Source organism: Anabas testudineus, chromosome 9, assembly GCF_900324465.2.
Source record: "Anabas testudineus chromosome 9, fAnaTes1.2, whole genome shotgun sequence".
In the NCBI taxonomy this organism is placed as follows: Eukaryota; Metazoa; Chordata; class Actinopteri; order Anabantiformes; family Anabantidae; genus Anabas; species Anabas testudineus.
Window position 1 is genome coordinate 11,798,132 of NC_046618.1, and position 18,896 is coordinate 11,817,027.

At 39.8% G+C, this 18,896-nt stretch overlaps 2 protein-coding genes across 4 annotated transcripts; one reads left to right on the forward strand and one right to left on the reverse strand.

The window, feature by feature from the left end:
- Positions 1-1,220: 1,220 nt before the first annotated feature.
- slc2a11b (solute carrier family 2 member 11b) lies at positions 1,221-6,283 on the reverse strand. The gene is made up of 12 exons (XM_026342522.1): positions 6,118-6,283; positions 4,599-4,697; positions 4,344-4,504; positions 4,132-4,256; positions 3,859-3,988; positions 3,615-3,763; positions 3,106-3,293; positions 2,898-3,008; positions 2,412-2,513; positions 2,229-2,304; positions 2,001-2,128; positions 1,221-1,916 (listed from the first exon to the last, which is right to left on the reverse strand). The coding sequence occupies exons 1-12, from the start codon at positions 6,154-6,156 to the stop codon at positions 1,722-1,724; spliced, it is 1,503 nt and encodes a 500-aa protein (XP_026198307.1). The 5' UTR covers positions 6,157-6,283; the 3' UTR covers positions 1,221-1,721.
- A 2,187-nt stretch (positions 6,284-8,470) lies between these two features.
- Positions 8,471-18,854, forward strand: si:dkey-98f17.5 (uncharacterized protein LOC569123 homolog). 3 transcript variants are annotated; one of them, XM_026343476.1, is made up of 13 exons: positions 8,471-8,627; positions 9,329-9,440; positions 10,161-10,254; positions 11,040-11,094; positions 14,844-14,984; positions 15,064-15,224; positions 15,322-15,420; positions 16,046-16,191; positions 16,292-16,463; positions 16,907-17,019; positions 17,198-17,285; positions 17,617-17,676; positions 17,790-18,854. In XM_026343476.1, the coding sequence occupies exons 1-12, from the start codon at positions 8,516-8,518 to the stop codon at positions 17,668-17,670; spliced, it is 1,347 nt and encodes a 448-aa protein (XP_026199261.1). In that variant the 5' UTR covers positions 8,471-8,515; the 3' UTR covers positions 17,671-17,676; positions 17,790-18,854. The 3 variants fall into 3 exon arrangements, with proteins under 3 accessions (XP_026199261.1, XP_026199263.1, XP_026199262.1); XM_026343478.1 differs by having other exon boundaries at positions 8,536-8,627; positions 8,766-9,440; XM_026343477.1 differs by having other exon boundaries at positions 8,552-8,627; positions 8,763-9,440.
- The last annotated feature ends 42 nt before the right edge of the window (positions 18,855-18,896 follow it).

Sequence of the window (18,896 nt, forward strand, 5' to 3'; positions counted from 1 at the left end):
AAATCTCTTAATAAGTAATGTCCTAACGGAGGTGAATTGTATCCCTGTTAAAAACACAATCACATATCTAGGTATTACCACTGATAATATGAATGTTGTCAGTCAAACTTTAAACCTATGAACCTTTGAACCTACCTATAATCAGAGAAGGAAAAGGTTCATCGTGTGTTTATTAGGAGACTTGTTTATGATTAGGAGGATTATATTACCTAAAACTGAAGGAATATGCTTCTTTTCACTTTGAGATGCCACCCAAATTTTTTTATTAAGTGCTAAAAAGTTAGACCACATATTTGAAATGAATTACTTAATTAAACTGATAAAAGATGAGGATAATAGGCCTTGTTGTTTGTGGTTTGTAATTAGGGATCATGATAGTTAAGTTGTGTTATGTCCATGCTCCAAACTAAAACAACCTGCAGTGATTAGCAGCCATGAGTGTCTACATCGTTCTAGTGAAGTGTAGAATTTAAATCACTGATGTGCGAACAAGGTCAGTGAAGAACATAACTATGACTACGATGAGCTACTCATACAAACTTTATTTGATTTATTTATCTCGTTCTTGTCCATGTTAGTTGTGCTCATCAGAGTCGACATATTTCCTTGAAATAAAGTAGAGATTTTTTTTACCAGCTGGAGAGAAAAGAAATTCCAAAGAAATACGAAAACTAATCTGATTACACGTCCCTCATGGCTACTGTGCTCACTTTTGAAGTTAAGCCTATTATAGCATTTGGGAATTTATGCCCAATACTGAAGACCAGTACTTCCTTCAGTATAAAAACTACCTCCTTTATTTGCTTCTTCTTATTTGTATCAAGTCAAAATGTGTTATTTAGACTCTAACTGATTTTTGATTAAATCGTTTGGACCAGAAAACATTTACAGTCCAGACCGTAGTCATGCTGTTGTGTTACAATCAGGGAGATATTTGCCTAAAATGGTTTTGATCCTATTTGACCTTGTAAGAAAACCTTTCCTCTAAAAACAGGATAGCCAATTGGCTCCATTACATATCTATATTCTAATACTAACAGCACCCCACTCTGTGCAGCGTTTCCACTGATCATTTGTTCTCCGAGTCACATGCCACACTGAAAGGTTCAGCTGCCAATACAAAATGAAATATCAGGCGGCCTAAATGGTGACATCAGATGACAAGAAACGTGATATTTTTAATTCAATAAATTGACCTTTATTGAAAAATGTCAGTAGAAGACCATTTATAAAAGTTTAACAAACCAATATTTATCAAGTCCAAATATTACACATTAGGATCATTCTGATTTATCTTGTGAAGATTAAGGCGGCAGTAGCTCAGGTGGTAAAGCAGTCGCCTATGAGCCCCAGGGTGAGTGGTTTGATTCCCGGTTCCTCCCGGCTACTTGCTGAGGTGTGCTTGGACAAGACACTGAAACCCTGTACTGTAGCGCTGACATACCGCCTGGCAGCTGTCCAACCACAATTTCCCCAAGGGGATCATTAAAAAGTATTAATTAAAGAGGTTTAATATACCTAGATAGTACACCTCTGAATTTCAAATACAGCAGTATCATTTATTATAATACTATATAGTGATCTACATATTAGTTTGTGTTGTGTACGTGTGTGTGGACAAGTACGTGTGTCAAAAGGTTGTGATATAAATATTGTGAGTATCACTAAGAAAAAGCTCTAATTGCTTGACTTGACTTGACTTCTGAGTCATGGGTGACATTTCACAGGGGACCTGATAACAGTGTTGTCCCTGCTCCATCGACGCTGCTTGCCTTTCTGCTGCTGGACGGCTGGAACTCGTTGTGGATTTCGAGGAAGGTTTTGTTCTTTGTTTCAGGAACAACAAGGAAAATGTATATTACCACTAAGGAGCAGATGGCCAAGAACACCAGGAAACAGTACTGCTGTAAGCCGATCTGTGAAAACAAAATACAAGTGAGTCCAGCTCATTTAAATGTATAAGACAGATGGAGATCATGTGAATCAGTTTGGAGACCCACCACGATAAAAGGAAAGACCAGGCCGATGAAGAAGAAACTGAACCAGTTCACTGAGCCAGCAATCATGTACGCTGCAGGACGTGTTGTTTGAGTGAACAGTTCAGTGGTCAAGATGTTAGTCACACCACCTTGACAGAGGAAGAAACAGCAAATCGCTGTTAGTTACAAGTTTGTGCAACAGCAGCAACAGGGAGGAGAAAGAAGAAGAAGACCTGACTAGTTAATTACCTGGCCCTAAGCCAAAACTCAGGATGAAAGCAAAAACACACGCCATGCTCAAGTATGGAACAACGGGGCTGGCATCCTGAGAAGAAGGAGATCGCACAAGAAATATGAATAAGACTGCATTAAATGATGTGCTTTAATATATACATCATACATACATACATACATGTTTGTTATGTTAAATACCTGAAAAGAGAGTGTGAGCGTGAATAAAATGCAGCAGATACTCATCAGTGTGTATCCTCCTGTGATGAGTACTTTCCTTCCCAGACATTCAATGAGCATCCCCTGTGAGACACACAGCATGTCACAAGACTAAAAGACTCCACAGACAAACACTTTCTTTCTGTTTTGCTCCACCCTTTCAATGGATGTTGCCAGTTTTGTTTCTGCAGTGTTTTAGTTCATGTTCTACCACCACATGCCCTGTTTCACTTTAGAACATGTTTATACTAAACTATGTCTCTGTGCTTTGTGTTTCTTCTCATTTCTTATGTCATTATCTTCACATATTGTCCTAATTTCACTTTATGTCACGAGTGCTCTTTACAGATTTCGTCAGAATATTTTGACTACTTTATTCTTGTATCTGTCTTTGTTCATCAACCAGCATTAAGAAACATAGAATTATTATAACATAGAAAGGTTGCCACTCAGTTAACCCGTACTTACACATGTTAAAGCCGTGATGCATTCACAGGCACCAGTGCCAACAGTCACATACGATATTTTATCATTGGGAATACCGGCTTGTTTGAAAATGTAATCCGCGTAGAAGTAAATCTGCAGGAAATATAGACAGAAAACCTGAATTACTGCAAAAAACAGAACTTTTTCCAGAAACTATTAGAAAACAGCAGGTATATCTGCATGCACATACAGCATTGATGCCGTTCAGCTGTTGTGCAGCATTGAGGAGTATGATGGTGAGAAGTTGCCAGCGCGCACTGCGATCAGCCAAGAGCTCCCAGGGTTTCTTGGCCTTGACTCCTTTTAAATTATTCTTCTCCTTCTCTATGTCCTCCCATTCGGCATCACAGTCGGCTATACCATGCAGTTGCTTCAGGGCTGTGCACAGGGAAACACACGGTGTTTATAGTCTGCTGGACACATGCTGTTTTTTCTCATCTGATCAGGCTACAGGGTCTGCTGGTGAGAGTCATGTTTCCTGCATCAAACCGGTTTCTTTTAACATCTTTGTGGCATTACCAGAATGTCATCACATGCTTTTAACCACAGCCATGGAAATAATTGTCTCTGCCTCTGGTGATTCCAGAGAGAAAGCTCAGCCTTTTTATCTACGCTGTCATGGGTGCCAGATCAAAGGCCCAAAACAAAACTCCAACACACCACTTTTATAGCGTTGCAGCAGTTGCAGTGTCAGCTCACCTTTCTTACATCCCTCAGTGTCTCCTTTGTCGATGAGCAGGTAACGTGGGCTCTCTGGGAACCACGGCAAGATCAGGAGCTGCAGAAATGCTGGGATGCATGTGGTAGCCAGTAGGATGGGCCAGTACTCTTCTCTGCCCAGGATCTCTCTGTGAAATCACACAAACGTGTCTGATCACCATCCTTTGTGAATGATACCAACTTGTGTGTGATGTCAAAATGCTTAAATATGCTCAGTACTTACTTGAGACCAACAACTTGACCAGTCAGGATCCCACCAGTGATGAAAATTGAGGTTCCCATTCCCATGGCTCCACGAAATGCAGTTGGAGCTATTTCCCCCAAATACAGAGGCTGCACACAAATGGCAATGCCTGTGAACACATAACACGATTCAACGTACGGACGTTCAACATGCGATGTTCAAACCAAATATTCATCATGATGAAATACAAAGATCTGTGTTTCTCTAAGTTCGAGGAACTGAGGCCTTTGAGTGTGTTCCTGAATTATTTACCTGCATTTATTCCGGTGAAAAGACGGCCGATGATGAGTAATTCAAATAATCCTGTGGGGTAACTCAGACCCATCAGCAGAGCAGCCACTAATGCAAATACATTATTGGTCAACAGTGTCCCTTTCCTGCAACAACCACATCACAGATGTCCATAATTAAATCAGGAAACTAATTGAAAAACAATGATTTTGTAATATTTATTTTTTTTATACCTCCCCAACTTCACAGACAACGTCCCACCAATCGTTACTCCTATGAATCCTCCTAAGGTGAACATAGACACAATCGTGGACCAGAGAAGGGTGAGAAACTCTTGAGACACATCAATCTGGTAACGCTCCCTCCAGGTTTGGTTCATGAAATTTTGAACATACTGGAGAAAAGAGAACAAAAAAAAAACACAAAGTGAACAGTCAAGACAGAGAAGTGTGAATACTGTGCAGCAGGAGGTTCAGTGCGGTTCTTACCATTGTGGGCGCGTTGATGACAGATATATTATATCCATACTGAAAGGTTCCCCCTATGCAAGCAGCACAGGCAGCCAGCAGAAGAGATTTGTTAGGAAGCTGCAAATTAAAGACAAAAAAAACAAAAAAAACAAAACACATATAGTTCAAAACAAATTTTCATACAGTCAAAGACAGAAAACTGCATCTCACCGCGCCTACAGCTGGTTTTTGTGAATCATCGGGACATACATACCTTTGGCCGTCTAGGTTTGATTTCTTTAATAAGCAGAGGTTGATACTCATCCATATATTCTTTTGGCATTTTGTCGCTGGCGCTTTGTTCAAGTTTAAAAATAAGAAACTGAATGTAGGTTTATTCAGCGTGGATAACAACATCAGAGCTTTCAAAACAGCCGTAAAGGAGGCGGAGAGTCCACCCAACTGCTGATGATACTTCAGACAGAGGACCATTCATTCAACAGGCATGTGCCTTACATATAGCAGATGATGCTGTAAAATTGGTCACTTCTCTTTGCGCATATGTTAATATTTTAAATCGCAGTTTCATAGTCACGATCTTTAAATGTGACAGTAATACAGGCCTGTTGAAAACACTAAAGATGAGCTGATGCTGCAGCCGACAGTCATGAGTCCCCCTGTGTTCACAGCCGAGAGGAGCAGTCAGGCAGCGAGGTGATGTGCACATGCGCAGTAGCTACAGCCTGTGAGGGTGGGTTGAGTTTTGGGCAAAGGCGTTAAAATAGATTAAAAGGAGGCTTTAATGTATGTTTGTTTCAGTGGGTCATCTCTTATCAATTAATAATTCATAGGTCAGTAATGGTTTACAGGTTAAAACTCTGTCTGGTTGGTGTTTTATCTATTTCACTTGGTTAATCTTTTACATCATGAAGAGTCCTCAAAGTCCTTGGGCTGCAAAGAGAGGTCAAAGTGACATCTGGACAACTATTAGTTTCTTAACATCTTTTCTTTAGAACCACTTTTTAGTTTTATGCGGACAGATTCGTTTTGAGAAATGTAACCGTGACACCTGTTATGGCTCCAGACCAGGTGTTTGCCAGTCACCTGCCACACACACAGGTTAAAATGATGGAGTTACAAAGTTTAGACAGAGAAATATTCAACTGGCTAAAGGTCCAAACACTTGGACACACCATCCTGACTGTCTCAAGAGTTAAAGGGTTTTGTAAAAAAAAAAAAAAAAAAGAAAGATGTGATAAGTCGAACCTCGTTTTGAAAAACCACAGTTTATAGTTTATAGTTGTAAAACTGAATTGTTGGATTTAAGGGTGACGCACTGACAAATGCAGATCGAAACGGTAAAAATGGCACAAATCAGTGATTTAACGTTCAAAAATGCGTAACTTCCACCTCTGGTCATGCTGCTCGCATTGGATCCACAAAAAAAAAAAAAAAAAAACACCGTGCACAGATGTTGTCACGTTCAAATCAACTTTTTCATTTATTTATATATTTATTTAGCACATAAAGCAAAACAGCGGGTCCGTTTGGATCTTACCTCTCTCTTTGATACCACAGATCCCTCACTGACGTTCATGCTGGTAGCTGCCGTGAAATGATGTGTGAATGGACCATTTCTAATGGATGTTCCACTTCGGTCGGAGCTCTACATAATGGCATCCTGTTGTAAGGTGCAGCGTATGATCCCAGCTGCGGGCAAACTCATTAACTCCTTGCAACACATTCCTTCATGGTGCTGAGGCTTTTGCCTTTTGGTTAACACAGGGATTACAGATCCAGATTTGGAATCAACATCGCCCCTTTGTTGTTTGAAATGGGACATTTAAATAGTCCTGAGCTCTTCTCACTCAGGTTCACCTTTTATTTGAAGTAGCAGATAAAAGGTGTGTGTAAAAGGTGCAAACCTCTGGAGATACAGTTTTATTTATTATTATGCTATACATTATATCCAAAATGTTTGCGTGGCATAGTAGAAGCCACTCTAAACATTTCTTAGGAGTCTGTAAGTGGACCAACAAATCTAAAATGATTAACATCAATGGTTTTCTTTAACATCATTCAGTCACTTATTACATGGTTATGAAAAGGGTTGAGTCATGTTAGGGTATGGAGAGAACGTAAAATTTCTGATTCCATGTGGATTTCTAACAGCATTCGCTCTACACTGCTGGAAATAAATCCTGAAGCTTTTCAGGGACATGCTGTTCTGCACACATGACCCAAACAGTTGAGTGCTTTACCAGCCAAAAACATTTAATCTTGCTGCAGCCTCACACAACAATTTGGCCACTTGAGTCTGAACTCAACCATAAAACAGAATTTACACTTCTTTCCTAATAGACTACTGTCGCGCTTTGTGAGCTCCAGACGGAGTTGATATCATCTGCAGACAGATCCTGGAGCTGAAGAAACACAAATGTGACAGTGAACATCACAAGTCAAACCCATGTGGATAGAAAATCAACAACAAAATCTTAACACATTGTCATATGAAGCAGCTAGAGTGGAGCTTCAGCGTCACATCTCGGTGTGCACAGTTATGTTCAGACATCCTACATGTTCAGCCATGAGGTGCTTTTAATTGTGTGGCCATGTAAGAAATAGACTTTTTGATAATATGTCCATGACGTGTGCATGTCTTCCTCTGGTTTAATGTATTGTGTCAGTGCCTCATTGACACATGTCATTTTGGAAGATGACGCATGTGGCGCTGTTCCACTGTGCTGTGTTATGCTAAAGATTGCTTTTGTTATTTTGTCCACTCTTTTATACCAATGGGGATAGTTTAAATAACAAAAAAACACTCACTCTGTATAAGAAGAGAGAGAAAGAGAATAAAACGACCACAGTTGAATCAACATGTTAAAGTTTTAATTTAAGTTTTAAAAACTGACTGGATCACCTTCACGAAGGAGGATTTGTTTTTTTTAACTAGATTCATTTCACAGTGGCTTATTGTATTTAATAAAGTGATAACTAAGTATATGGGAAGTTGATTTGAATGAGAGTATTGAGTGTAAAAGTGGATGAAATTAACATTTAAAAAAAGCTTTTTGGTCAGCACAGTACATTTTGTGTTTTTATTTTTTTCCTCAGGCTGAATCGTCATTTGTACTTTTAAAAGCTCCATGGTAATTTCAATTTTCCCTGAAGTATTGGTTTTTGTTTTGACTTAGGGAGCTGGTTAATTCTTGATACTAAATGAATTTATTAAATACACTTTGACAGCTACAGTTGTTAACTTTCCAGATATAGACAGATGACATATAATATCATTCAAGATTCAATTCAAGAAATAGTTTTAAATTTGTTTTAAGTTGTTAGTTGTTGTCAGTTGTTATTGAATACATTACAATGCGCTCCACCATGACCATTCAAATTAGAATTTGCTTATACTAAAAAATGATGCATTGATATAGTAACATAATAAAGCAGCTTCTCTCAAGGGTTTAAAGTACTTTCCATTTCTCTTAATTTTTCTTTTCCCTGTAATTGAAGTTGTTCTGCAGATTGGGATTTGACAATTATCATAAAACATTTACCACTTTGCTAATCCACCTTCTTAAAATGTATAAAAACGCTGCTTTACTGTTTCCTGCATTTATAGCCTGTTAATAATCCATTCATTTTACTGGAGACTGGATTCCCAGTCAAATGTGAATATTCTTGCAGATCTTCCCCTCGTAGATATTTAATATGGGTCTAAGTCTACTTACTGTAGAAATGTAGTCAACACTTTAAAATGATTAAACAAAGAAAACTCAGCTAATCATTAAACATAGAAAACTCTTCAGACTCTCGTGTGTCCCATCCATGCACTGACAATGTGTGACCGCAGGGGGCGCTTCATCCGCACAGGAGGCTCTTTGTGCAACCCTGAAATCCTTCCCCCGGTGCGTCGGGAGGAGAGGCGGTGGACGGTGTCTGTGTTTATCATGTCGGGCAGAAAGCCCCGGTCCGTGGCAAACCCTCTGGAGTCTGCGATCACTACTCCCAGTGAGAGGATACTGAAGGAGTGCTTCAGTTTGTATGTGGACAATGAAAACGGTAAATAATCAGTAACCCGGGTCAAAGCGAGCCAAGTTTGGAGCAGAGCGCACAGCTGGGGTCTTATGTAACTTAAAGTGCTGCCTGAATTTCAGCGAGCTGAAAAGTGAAGTCCTGCTCGTTTCCTGTGTGAAGTAGGTGGTGTTGTGGTGCAGCAGCTGTCTGTCTGTGTCAAACACCGGACACCGGACACCGGACACCGTCTCACACTGTGAACCGGTCCACGGCCCGGAGTCAGTCCGGTTCCAGCCCAGCAGACTCCGTTAACCTTACATTCATCTGTGTTGAAGGCAGAATATCAGTGGCTCCTCCTGCAGGATTAATATTGCTTACTCTGGATTTTACTCTTTCAATGATATTAATGTCTATGAAATGTCACAAATTCAGTAAAAATACCCAAACAACCAACATTTACAGTGAAGTGAGAAATAACAGCAGCAAATTCTCTCATTTTACAAGCAGGATCCAGATAATATTTACATTTTCACTGTTTTTGCTTAAAGAGTTATTAATCCACGTATAATTTCACCCCTAATTACATGACAGGAAAGCTCAATCTGAACTCTTACAGACACTTACTGAGAGTCGTGAGCGACACGTGCTGTTTTCACTCTTCCATCACACACATTTGATATGAGATGTTGGGTTAAAACCAAATCTACATTATGCATGTGCCACCTGCTGTGTACGTGTGCTTTTAGGCCTGGTGAAGATTGCCAGCAGCCTTGGAGTTCGGCTCCTTCCTCCCAGGAAGAAGATTGTTGTGATGATCATGGGGAACCACTCTGCAGGGAAGAGCTCCTTCATTAACTGGTAATACATCTTGTTGTTAATGGCATTTGCAAACATTTATTTGTGCCAGGCGGCCTGACCGTCACATGCTCTGCTCCATGTGTGAAGGAGAGTGAGACAGAAGCATAATCTTCACACATAACTTCTAAAAAGCTCCTTAGTTTAAATGACATTCAGCAGTTTTGCCTGAGGAAATCTGGATTTACAGGCTTCACAACATTGACAGGGAAAGATGAATATGTCTAAATATGTCTGCACCCAAGTCTAAAGTGGAGAATATAACGAGCTTGTGAAAATCCTGTTTCACAATACACAAAATTGTCGTACCGTGCAGCTGCAGTGTTTTGCTGGAGGCGTCAAACAACTCTGCTACAGTTGAAAAGCTCCAAAAGGACTCGGCAGGTTGTGTTGAAGGATGTAAAAAGTAAAATAAAATAAAATTATCATAAGTAAACTTTAGTTTTCTTTAGTTGATAGTGTGACCTATATTTATTTGATCAACAATTAGCCAATAATGTAATAATAACACATACATGGATCAGACTTCACGCTCGTTTATTGGTGGAATAAAAATTAACTGTTTAGTTGCCAGATGGAAGATTAATTCATAATAACTGACAGATGTCATCTAAGAAAAATCCTCAACGTTGTGAAATGTGAGCATTAGCAGCTTTCCTCTGTTTAAAGTCATTTTAAATTAAACATCTCTGGTGTCTTTGACGCCTTTTCTTGTCACTTTAGGTATGTTGAAGAGCACATACAGAAAACGGGCGTTGCCATTGAAACCCAGGGGTTTACGTTCATCACAAGTGGCCGCAAAAGAGAATCACTGACGGTAAGAGCAGCGTGAAGACTGGACTTTCACAGAAGGACTAGTTCTTTGTGTTTGAGATTTGATGAAAATCCTTAGACCAAAGGGAGCCTTAATATCCTAATATCTCTCAGTAATCTCTTGCAGCCTGCTTTGTGGTGCATGCTCCGTTTAATGCCTTCAAACAGTGTTTGTTAGCTAACATCATTTGATATTCAGATTTTCAGTCAGTGTTTCAAGCTCGTTTGTTGATGACAGATTTATTGTTGAATTTTGAACTTCAGTAAATGGTGCATAAACAGTAAATAAACATCCAGCCAGCCATGAAGGTTGATGAAGGGATATGTTGAATGTCAGCATGTATTGAAGTGAGTGATGATTTCTCATTCTGTATACTGCGCCAGTGAGGAGCTTTGGTGTGCACACTCACACACACACACACACACACACACACACACACACACACACACACACACTCTCACACACACACACACACACTCAGGCATTTTTGCAGCATATAAACAGACTTGGGAGACACCTGTCTCTCCGTCTTCTCTCATCCTTACTCTCTGTCTCTCTGCTCATATCCTGCAGTGAATGTGCTGAAGATGAATAATATATTTGCAGTGCAGGAAAGCAGAGTGGAAAGATGATCTCCTATGTACAAGGAGAGCTTAAAGCAGACATACTAAGCTGCAGCACAGCAGCCAGTGTAGCACTGAGTTCAGGAAGGAGCTGTGGAAGAAACTGCAGATTAATGTTTGTCTCAGTAGGATGTTTGCCAAATTGTCTCTTTAACTCTTTCACAGGGGAATGCAACGCTACACCTTTACCCGCACTTTCGACCACTCCTTGAGTTCAAAGGTAAGTTTTCTTCCTGTTTCAGTACCAGACACTTATAAAGCGTTTCTGCAAAGTGCACTATTTATAGTATTTGAAGTTGTAGTGATATTGGTGCTAAGAATAAAAACAGGCCTCTCTACTGTACTTCTCCTTTACTGATATCTGAAATAGTCTATTAATCAGTCTATGTGAATTGTATGCATGCTGATTTTGACATGACAGAAACATTTCTAATAGTCAATTAAGTGTTTTAGGTAAAGGAAGTCACAAGCGTCTAGTGGTTTTACATCTTTCTGCTTTTGATATTGAAACTGTGTTTTTTATTTTTACTGTTTGCGTCATAGTGAATATCGTTAAAGGATGAGCAGAGAGAGGAAAGTTAAAATATGCTGCAACAGCAGGGAGACGCTGCATTAGTCCAACATTACTACAGGAATATGGAGCTGAATGTAATCATGAGCTGCAGACAGAGTTTAAGATAGCGCTCTGCTGTGTGGCTCATGAATATTTCCTTCAAGGTTCACGTTAGACTCAGTTCAAATGTAAAGGTTGAGTGTTTTTAGTTAAAGCAAACACAGTATGAAATAATTCTTCCATAATCTTGGCAGAAATCCTGGCTAATATTGTGTGCTGCTTATGACCAGTAGTGGGTTATATGGGGCGTAGGCGACCTAGGGCTCACATACACCAAGGGCACTTTCATGGGAGCCTATCAGATCCAGTACTCAGCAACAGTGTATTCACCATAAATTAAATAGGTTGTTTTACATGTTCAAAATGCACATCATGCTGTTCCAGAAATGAGCTTAAGTCAGACACATTAACATTATGCAGTCGGCTGCTTCTGCTGATATTGTAGCATTCTTACAGTGTTGTCCGCCTGATGCCCCTTGGAGGGGTCCTCTGACCTTTGTGGACTTGGTAATTTAGTCTTTCAAACTGTTTTGTAAAACAGAGTGTGTAAAGGTTAACTTGATTTGAATGAATATATTACATGAAGTAGGAGAATAGCAGGATTTGTTTTACATTTTCAGGGCATAATTCAGACACAAGCGGAGATAAAACAAAACTCTGGTGCACAGATCCAGTTAGATTGAAGCGTTTTTAACGGACCTTGTCGTCTGTTCTCGGCATTTTGCCAGCATGAAACAGAGGAACATAGATGAACATGTAAACCTGGATGTTCATTTGTATTTAGTTTGTTGTTTGGAGTTCATGTCATGATTTATTTAGTATTTAGGGATATTCCTGCAACATTGTTGTGGTTGTTCATACATTATTCAAATATTTGACAGTATAGATGCCATTTCTTATATATGCAGAGTAAAATTTGGTTTGATATTAGAAATGTTATGGTATTTTCAGGTCATTGCAAGTTGCTAAGCTGGACCACAGCATTTTTCTAATTCAGACAGACATGAGAATGAGATGATAATTATAATAATAATAATTATTATTATTATCACTATTATTAATGGCAGAGTTGTTTTGATAACGTCTATACTTTATGAACAATAGTAATGGTTATATTATTAAGTCACTGAGGAAGCTGGTAAGCAATCATTGCTTTTCTCCCCTTCCATTAATAAGCCATGTCCATCTCTGTTAAAGAAATGCAGCCATGAGTTATTTATGCGTTCCTGCCTCTCACAGGTCGGGCTTGTCTTTTGTGATTTGAGGTCAAGCTTAGGTATTTCATCTAGATGAGTCACGGCCTTGACATAATAATATGGATCAGGTCAGACTTCTGTTCTTCTCTCATCACATTTGTGCCTGAGATACAGTGGCAAGAAAAAGTATATAAACCTTTTGGAATATTATGGTTTTCTGCATTTTTCTTTTCATAAAATGTGATCTGATCTGTGAAGACATGAAAGATCTGAATTTTTTGTGTCATTACTTTAAGCATATCATATTTGTTAATGCTCTTGACTTAGATGAAGATCAGATCACATATAAATAAATTCTTAAAGGTTCACATACTTTTTCTTGCCACTGTATGTGATTTGAGGTTACTCCTGCATCAATGTAGGACACATAATAGCGACATATTGTTTTAGGATGCTTAGTTTCAGCTCTGTGTGTGTGCAGTGGTCTGAAGCCTATGAATGTTGAGGTGGTCGTGCAGAAAGTCTGGGTGTGCCTTCTGTCTGAGTGGGAGCATCAGGATGGAGGGAGGAGGGGCAGTAATGTATGTGTGTGTGTGTGTGTAGAGAGAGTGAGGGTTCACTGGGTGCGGACCGGAGCGCTCACGGTATGGCGTGAGTCACACGCCCCATCGACAGCAGTGCAGTGGAGTCAGGAGGAGCTGCTGAGAAATGTCACAGCCATTAGAGACGGCACTGCCAAGACTCCAGCAGCAACAGCTCCACTCTGCAGGCCCGAGCCCATCAGCACCAATGATCTGCTGCAGGGATACGAGGAGGCTTTTTATCTGAACTTCATCACCGCCTCTGGAAATACACTTTATCAGGCATTTGTTTACCTGTCACAGCGACTGAGGATGACTCATCAGAAAAGCATCATACATCTTTACGCGTGTGCAGCTGCTGATTGCACAGTTTTGTCTCCTGTGGGAAACGCTTCAGACTTAGAAAAAGGATGCACTCAGTGTTTGTAGCCTTTGACCAGTGATAGTCACTTGAGGAACTTCCATCAACAAGAAGCATCAGCTTTGAGGAGCCTTTAGGGACTTTTTTCCAATTAGGATGGATGAATATGTATCTATCAAGGCTAAATTATTCGCTAATTTCTAAATGGACTCGTATTTTAATGCAAAGATATATGCATGTGTATCCTGAGTAACTGAAGCCTTATAGAAATGATGCTTTGCTCATATTGTTGTATCTCGCTATTGCTAGGATGTGGGAAAAACACTTTTAAGATAAGTAATAGGAAGCACATGTATTGATTATATATTGACATTGTGGCCATGTAAAGTAAGAGAAACATAAGAGAATGCTAATGTGCCACAGCAGCAGTGGCCCCGCTCATTGCAGCACAAGGATGCGATTTGTGCTCGGTAACACCTGCCTCTTCCTATGAAACAGCCTCAGTGTCATCCCAGGCCTCTGTGTGTGTGTGTGTGTGTGTGTGTGTGTGTGTGTGTGTGTGTGTGTGTGTGTGTGTGTGTGTGTGTGTGTGTGTGTGTGTAAACAGGGAGGATGTGGTGGTGAGTGGGATTTATTTTGTCAGTAGTGGGGGTTATGTCTCAATAGTGATCTTGTTCTGGTGTTCAGTGCCTGGGGCATCAGGGGCTTGTGTGTGGTGGTGGTAGTGGTGGAGTGTCTTGGGCTCACAGTGCGTTGCCTCACAGTCGTTCTTCACTGGCTAGCTTTATGTCCCACGCCCTACGCTAAAGCTGCCAGTTGAAGAGCTGTTGTGTGTAACCATGACAACAGACGTCTCCGCAGAGGCAGTGAGACCTAACAAATGTTTTCATGTGCTAAAATTGAAGTTTTATCTGTGAGAGTATGGCTGCCATCGATCTCTGTCACAGGGGAATTTACTGTAAAACACACTCACAAATTACGCTCACTCAGAATTGTAACATCTGGCGTCCACAGCCAACATGCTTAACTCTGTCACAACCATTTATGCAGTTGAGTTCTTGATCTTGAATGTCACTGGCCTCTCTTAGGTTTTCAGTATCGAACACACTGCGGCTTCTAGTAGCAAATGAGAGTTAACAGCTTCCTTTTGTTTAACATCTGTGATGAAATTTATCCTGAAGGAAACAACTGTACACACACAGCGTCTGTATGTTCCAGGTGTTATGGACTACTTGTCTGCTGAGATCTCCACCTCAAAGCAGAAGAAGTTCAGCCTAGTGACATTTGTGGACACTCCTGGTTTGGTGGATGGTGACATGATCTATCCTTTTGATGTGAACAGCGCCATCACCTGGTTGGGTATGTCTTTACTGCTCTAACTTGTCACTCTAGTGCCGATGACGTTTTTCTTGAATGAATTTCATTTTCGTCTGTGCAGGAGAACAGGCCGACCTGATATTTGTGTTCTTCGACCCCATGGGCCAAGCGCTGTGCAAACGCACGCTCAACATTGTGGAGAAGCTCAGTGAGAAATGTGGAGACAAGCTGTTGTTCTACCTCAGTAAAGCAGATGAAGCTGGCAAGGAGACAGACAGACAGGTGGGATCACTTTTAGACTTTGAAATACTTTTGATTGACTTAACTCAATGAAATTCTACTTAAACGTGCACAATTTTTGTTTAATTCTTTTCGGTAGAGGGTGATGATGCAGATAGTCCAAGAACTTTGTCGCCGTCCAGGTCTCAACAAATGTGGTTTTGAGATGCCAACGATATACATCCCCAACCCGCAGAAGGTAAAGAAAACTGAGTGCTCCTGGATTGGGTATTGACTTACAGTGTGTTTACAATACGTACAGGTTTAGTTCACTTCCACTTGAAATGTTCATGCTTTCAGTTTTAATCTCCAGTTTTAATGCATAAAATAGTTGCTTCTCTCCTTCTAGGGGTTTGGGTCTAGATTGAAATATCTCTGCCATCCTTCAGGGTGAACAGCCATTGATTGTCAATGACTGTAAATTCTCCTCTCTAGCTTCAGCGCCAGTGGCTCTTGATAGCTGGGAACTGGAAGATTTATTTTGCAATATCATGACTGAGAGTGATCCACTATTTTGGAGGAGTAGGGGGATGGAAGGGGTTGTAAACCATGGCTTTTAGTCAGCCTCCTTTGACAATGGCAGCCCCAGTCCTGAGTTACAGCTGCACCATCCTGTGATCTACAACGACAAACCTTTATTCTGGGTGGGAGATTTGTGCACCACTCCTGACGTCCAATTTATTTTTGCTGAACAAGTGTTTTGTCACTTTCTGCTAAGTGCACATAACTGTCAGTCAAAATTCCCTCAGGATTTGTCACGGAAGTTTCCAGATCCTCCCACTCTGAGATGGAACGATGCACTTACGGGTCTTTGTCTTGTTTAGCCGAGCAGGTGTGTGAACCAGATCGACGGGATTTGTCAGACCATTGAGAAGACCATCAACCAGGCCGTTCAGAAGACTTTGGATCAGCTGGAGAAAGACTGTGACCTCATTTGTTCCACCATCACAAGACAACTGGAGCAGGACAGGTTTGACCCCAACATAGCATATTGTGTTCAGAGGAGTTAAGAGTCACGATTCACTGTAGTAAATATTGAAATTGGAATTTTTCTCTTTGTGCACACACAGGACTGATGTGACTTACAACAAAAGCGTCCGTCTTTACTCGTTCTTCTGTGGGGCTCTAGGCGTCTTCCTTCCTGCCCTTTTCATCCTTAGTTTCATTGTAAACACTTTCTCCAAAGAGCAGCTGGATGAGCTGCTGGGTGAAGGACTAGCTCGGGCCCTTATTATCTTCACAGTAAGTCCTGATGCATAAGCAAGTCACAGATATGACCAATATTGTAGCAATAAAATACAGTGGCAAGAAAAGGTATGTGATAATCTTTCCACTCTGCTTTTCTGCTCTGCAAATATATTATTCATCTTCAGCACATTCACTGCAGGATATGAGCAGAGAGGCAGAGAGTAAGGATGAGAGAAGATGGAGAGACAGGTGTCTCCCATGTCTGTTTATACAGCGGCAAGAATAAGTATGTGAACCTGTTGGAATTTCAAGGTTTTCTGCATTCATTTGTCATAAAATGTGATCTGATCTTCATCTAAGTCAAGAGTATTAACAAATATGATGCCTAAAATAATAACACAAAAAAAACTTGATCTTACTTTTTCTTGCCACTGTATTATTTTGCTTACTGTGTACAGTATGGTTCTCTGACTGTCTATTCAACGTGTGTCTCACAGGGAATTGTGATGTATTTATGGGACTGGATACCAGAGGATGGACAAGTCTTGTCTGTGATCATTTTTGGTGCTTTATGCTACCTCCTGATTTTCCTAGCAAAGCATTTTGCAGGGTAAGCTCTACTTATGAGCATTTCCATGATCGATTTTGACTGATTAAGGCGTTTACTCTGAAAGGAATTCTGCATTATGATGATTTTCTGCCTTTCAGTGTCTAAACTGAATATCTTGTGAGTATTGGACTATTACAACACACATGAATTAATATTGTTATGTGATTTTCTTCTACAGCCAAGGGAATAAAACTCTGACAAAGAAGGAGAAGAGGACAATGGCAGAGTACAGTGACTATATCCAGGACATTGTCAAAACCAAGAAGGTTAGTGTGTTATTTTGTGTTATAACGTGCCATCTACAATCTCTTTGTTATTTGGATATTGCAAACATTCATCTGAAGTAATAGATATGTTTTTTAATGCCAAGTAGTTAAGTTGCTATGCATAACAACACAAAGATCTATGGCCTGTTCGATTTCACTTTAGATGGAAATCTCTGTTCTTTTAATGTTAACTACTTAATGCCAACACCTTCGCACAACAACTTTACTAGGCATTAATATGTTAGTTAATGTACTTAGCTTAATTTGTTGTCCTGAAATAGCTAACAAAAATTCAAAATAAAGTGTTTCATTTGTCAAATTTGCTCCACAGGCTAAATTATATGAATGGTACCTTCATCAGTGTGCAGCAGAATATGACCTCTGATCCTGGGTAAGATGAGGACAGCTCACATGTTTGTTGGCATATTGCTAAAGGTTTTCAGTGAGACTTTCTGAACACATGATCATCCACCAAATAATCTGTTGTGTTTTCTGTTTTGTTAGCCATGCAGGTGTAACCTCTGATGCAGCAGAGATCACTGCCTACATCTGAATCATCTCAAGAGTTAAGAATCAAAAAGTGCCTTTATTATTACAACCAGGACAAGCTGTGATTGTAGTCGTTTGATAAATGCAAATTTAATGATGTGAATAGTTATGATTGCTGTAGTTAATGAATGATGTTTGAAAGAAGTGAAGTGTTTACAAATGGAGTTAATTTCTGAAAAAGAGAGTAACTTGAGTAAGGGACAAAATGTTTTTACAAAGTCTAAAGTCTTGTGTTCATAGCAAGAATTCTGCCATGTCGACTCCATAAGTTACCAGAATATTATATTCTGACTGATAGGCAATAACCAACAATCCATAACCAATGCTGTGAGAACACTTGGGCATTATAATCAGACAGATGTTTTCAGTGCAGCCAATTAGACTCGGGGCTTCAACCTTCCTCCTGCCTCCACAGAGTCTGTCCTACATTTTATTTTGTTGTGTCATTTGTCCAAACATCATTGTCAAACCAAAACCAACCGTGTTCAAACCAACCACAGTCAGAGGAGTGATGATTTAACTTATTTAAAACAACAGTTCGTTAAAATTGAACTTACTGCACTGATGTGTGTTTTCTAGGTGCTATTCAGTGGCGATGCACTGATCTGATACTTAATATCTGTATTGGGGCAAACACTGGCCTTTCTAATCCGCATTGAATAAAGTTTATTTATTATTATAGTATTCACCATTTCTACAGTCACTTACATACATTTAGAGATAGTGGGCCCCTGACTTTGGATGAATGAATGAATAATGATGAGTAGAAAACCCCAACGGCTGTTTGCAGCATAAGTGTAAACACTGCTTGTTTTTATTATTTGTGTTGCAGGTGTCCTCTGTAGAAAATCCACATTTTAAGCAGATATTTCATTTACACATTTGTGAAACTTGTGTGTGAATGTATGTATTTTGGACAGTCATACTCAGCTTGACCTGTCTATAAATATTTTTTAGCCTAAACAATACAAAGACTGAAACCTTCCCTGAAAATCAATAAACATTTTGTACTTACTTTTACTTTGCTGTTTACTGTTTACCTGGTTTATAAAGTCAAAGAAG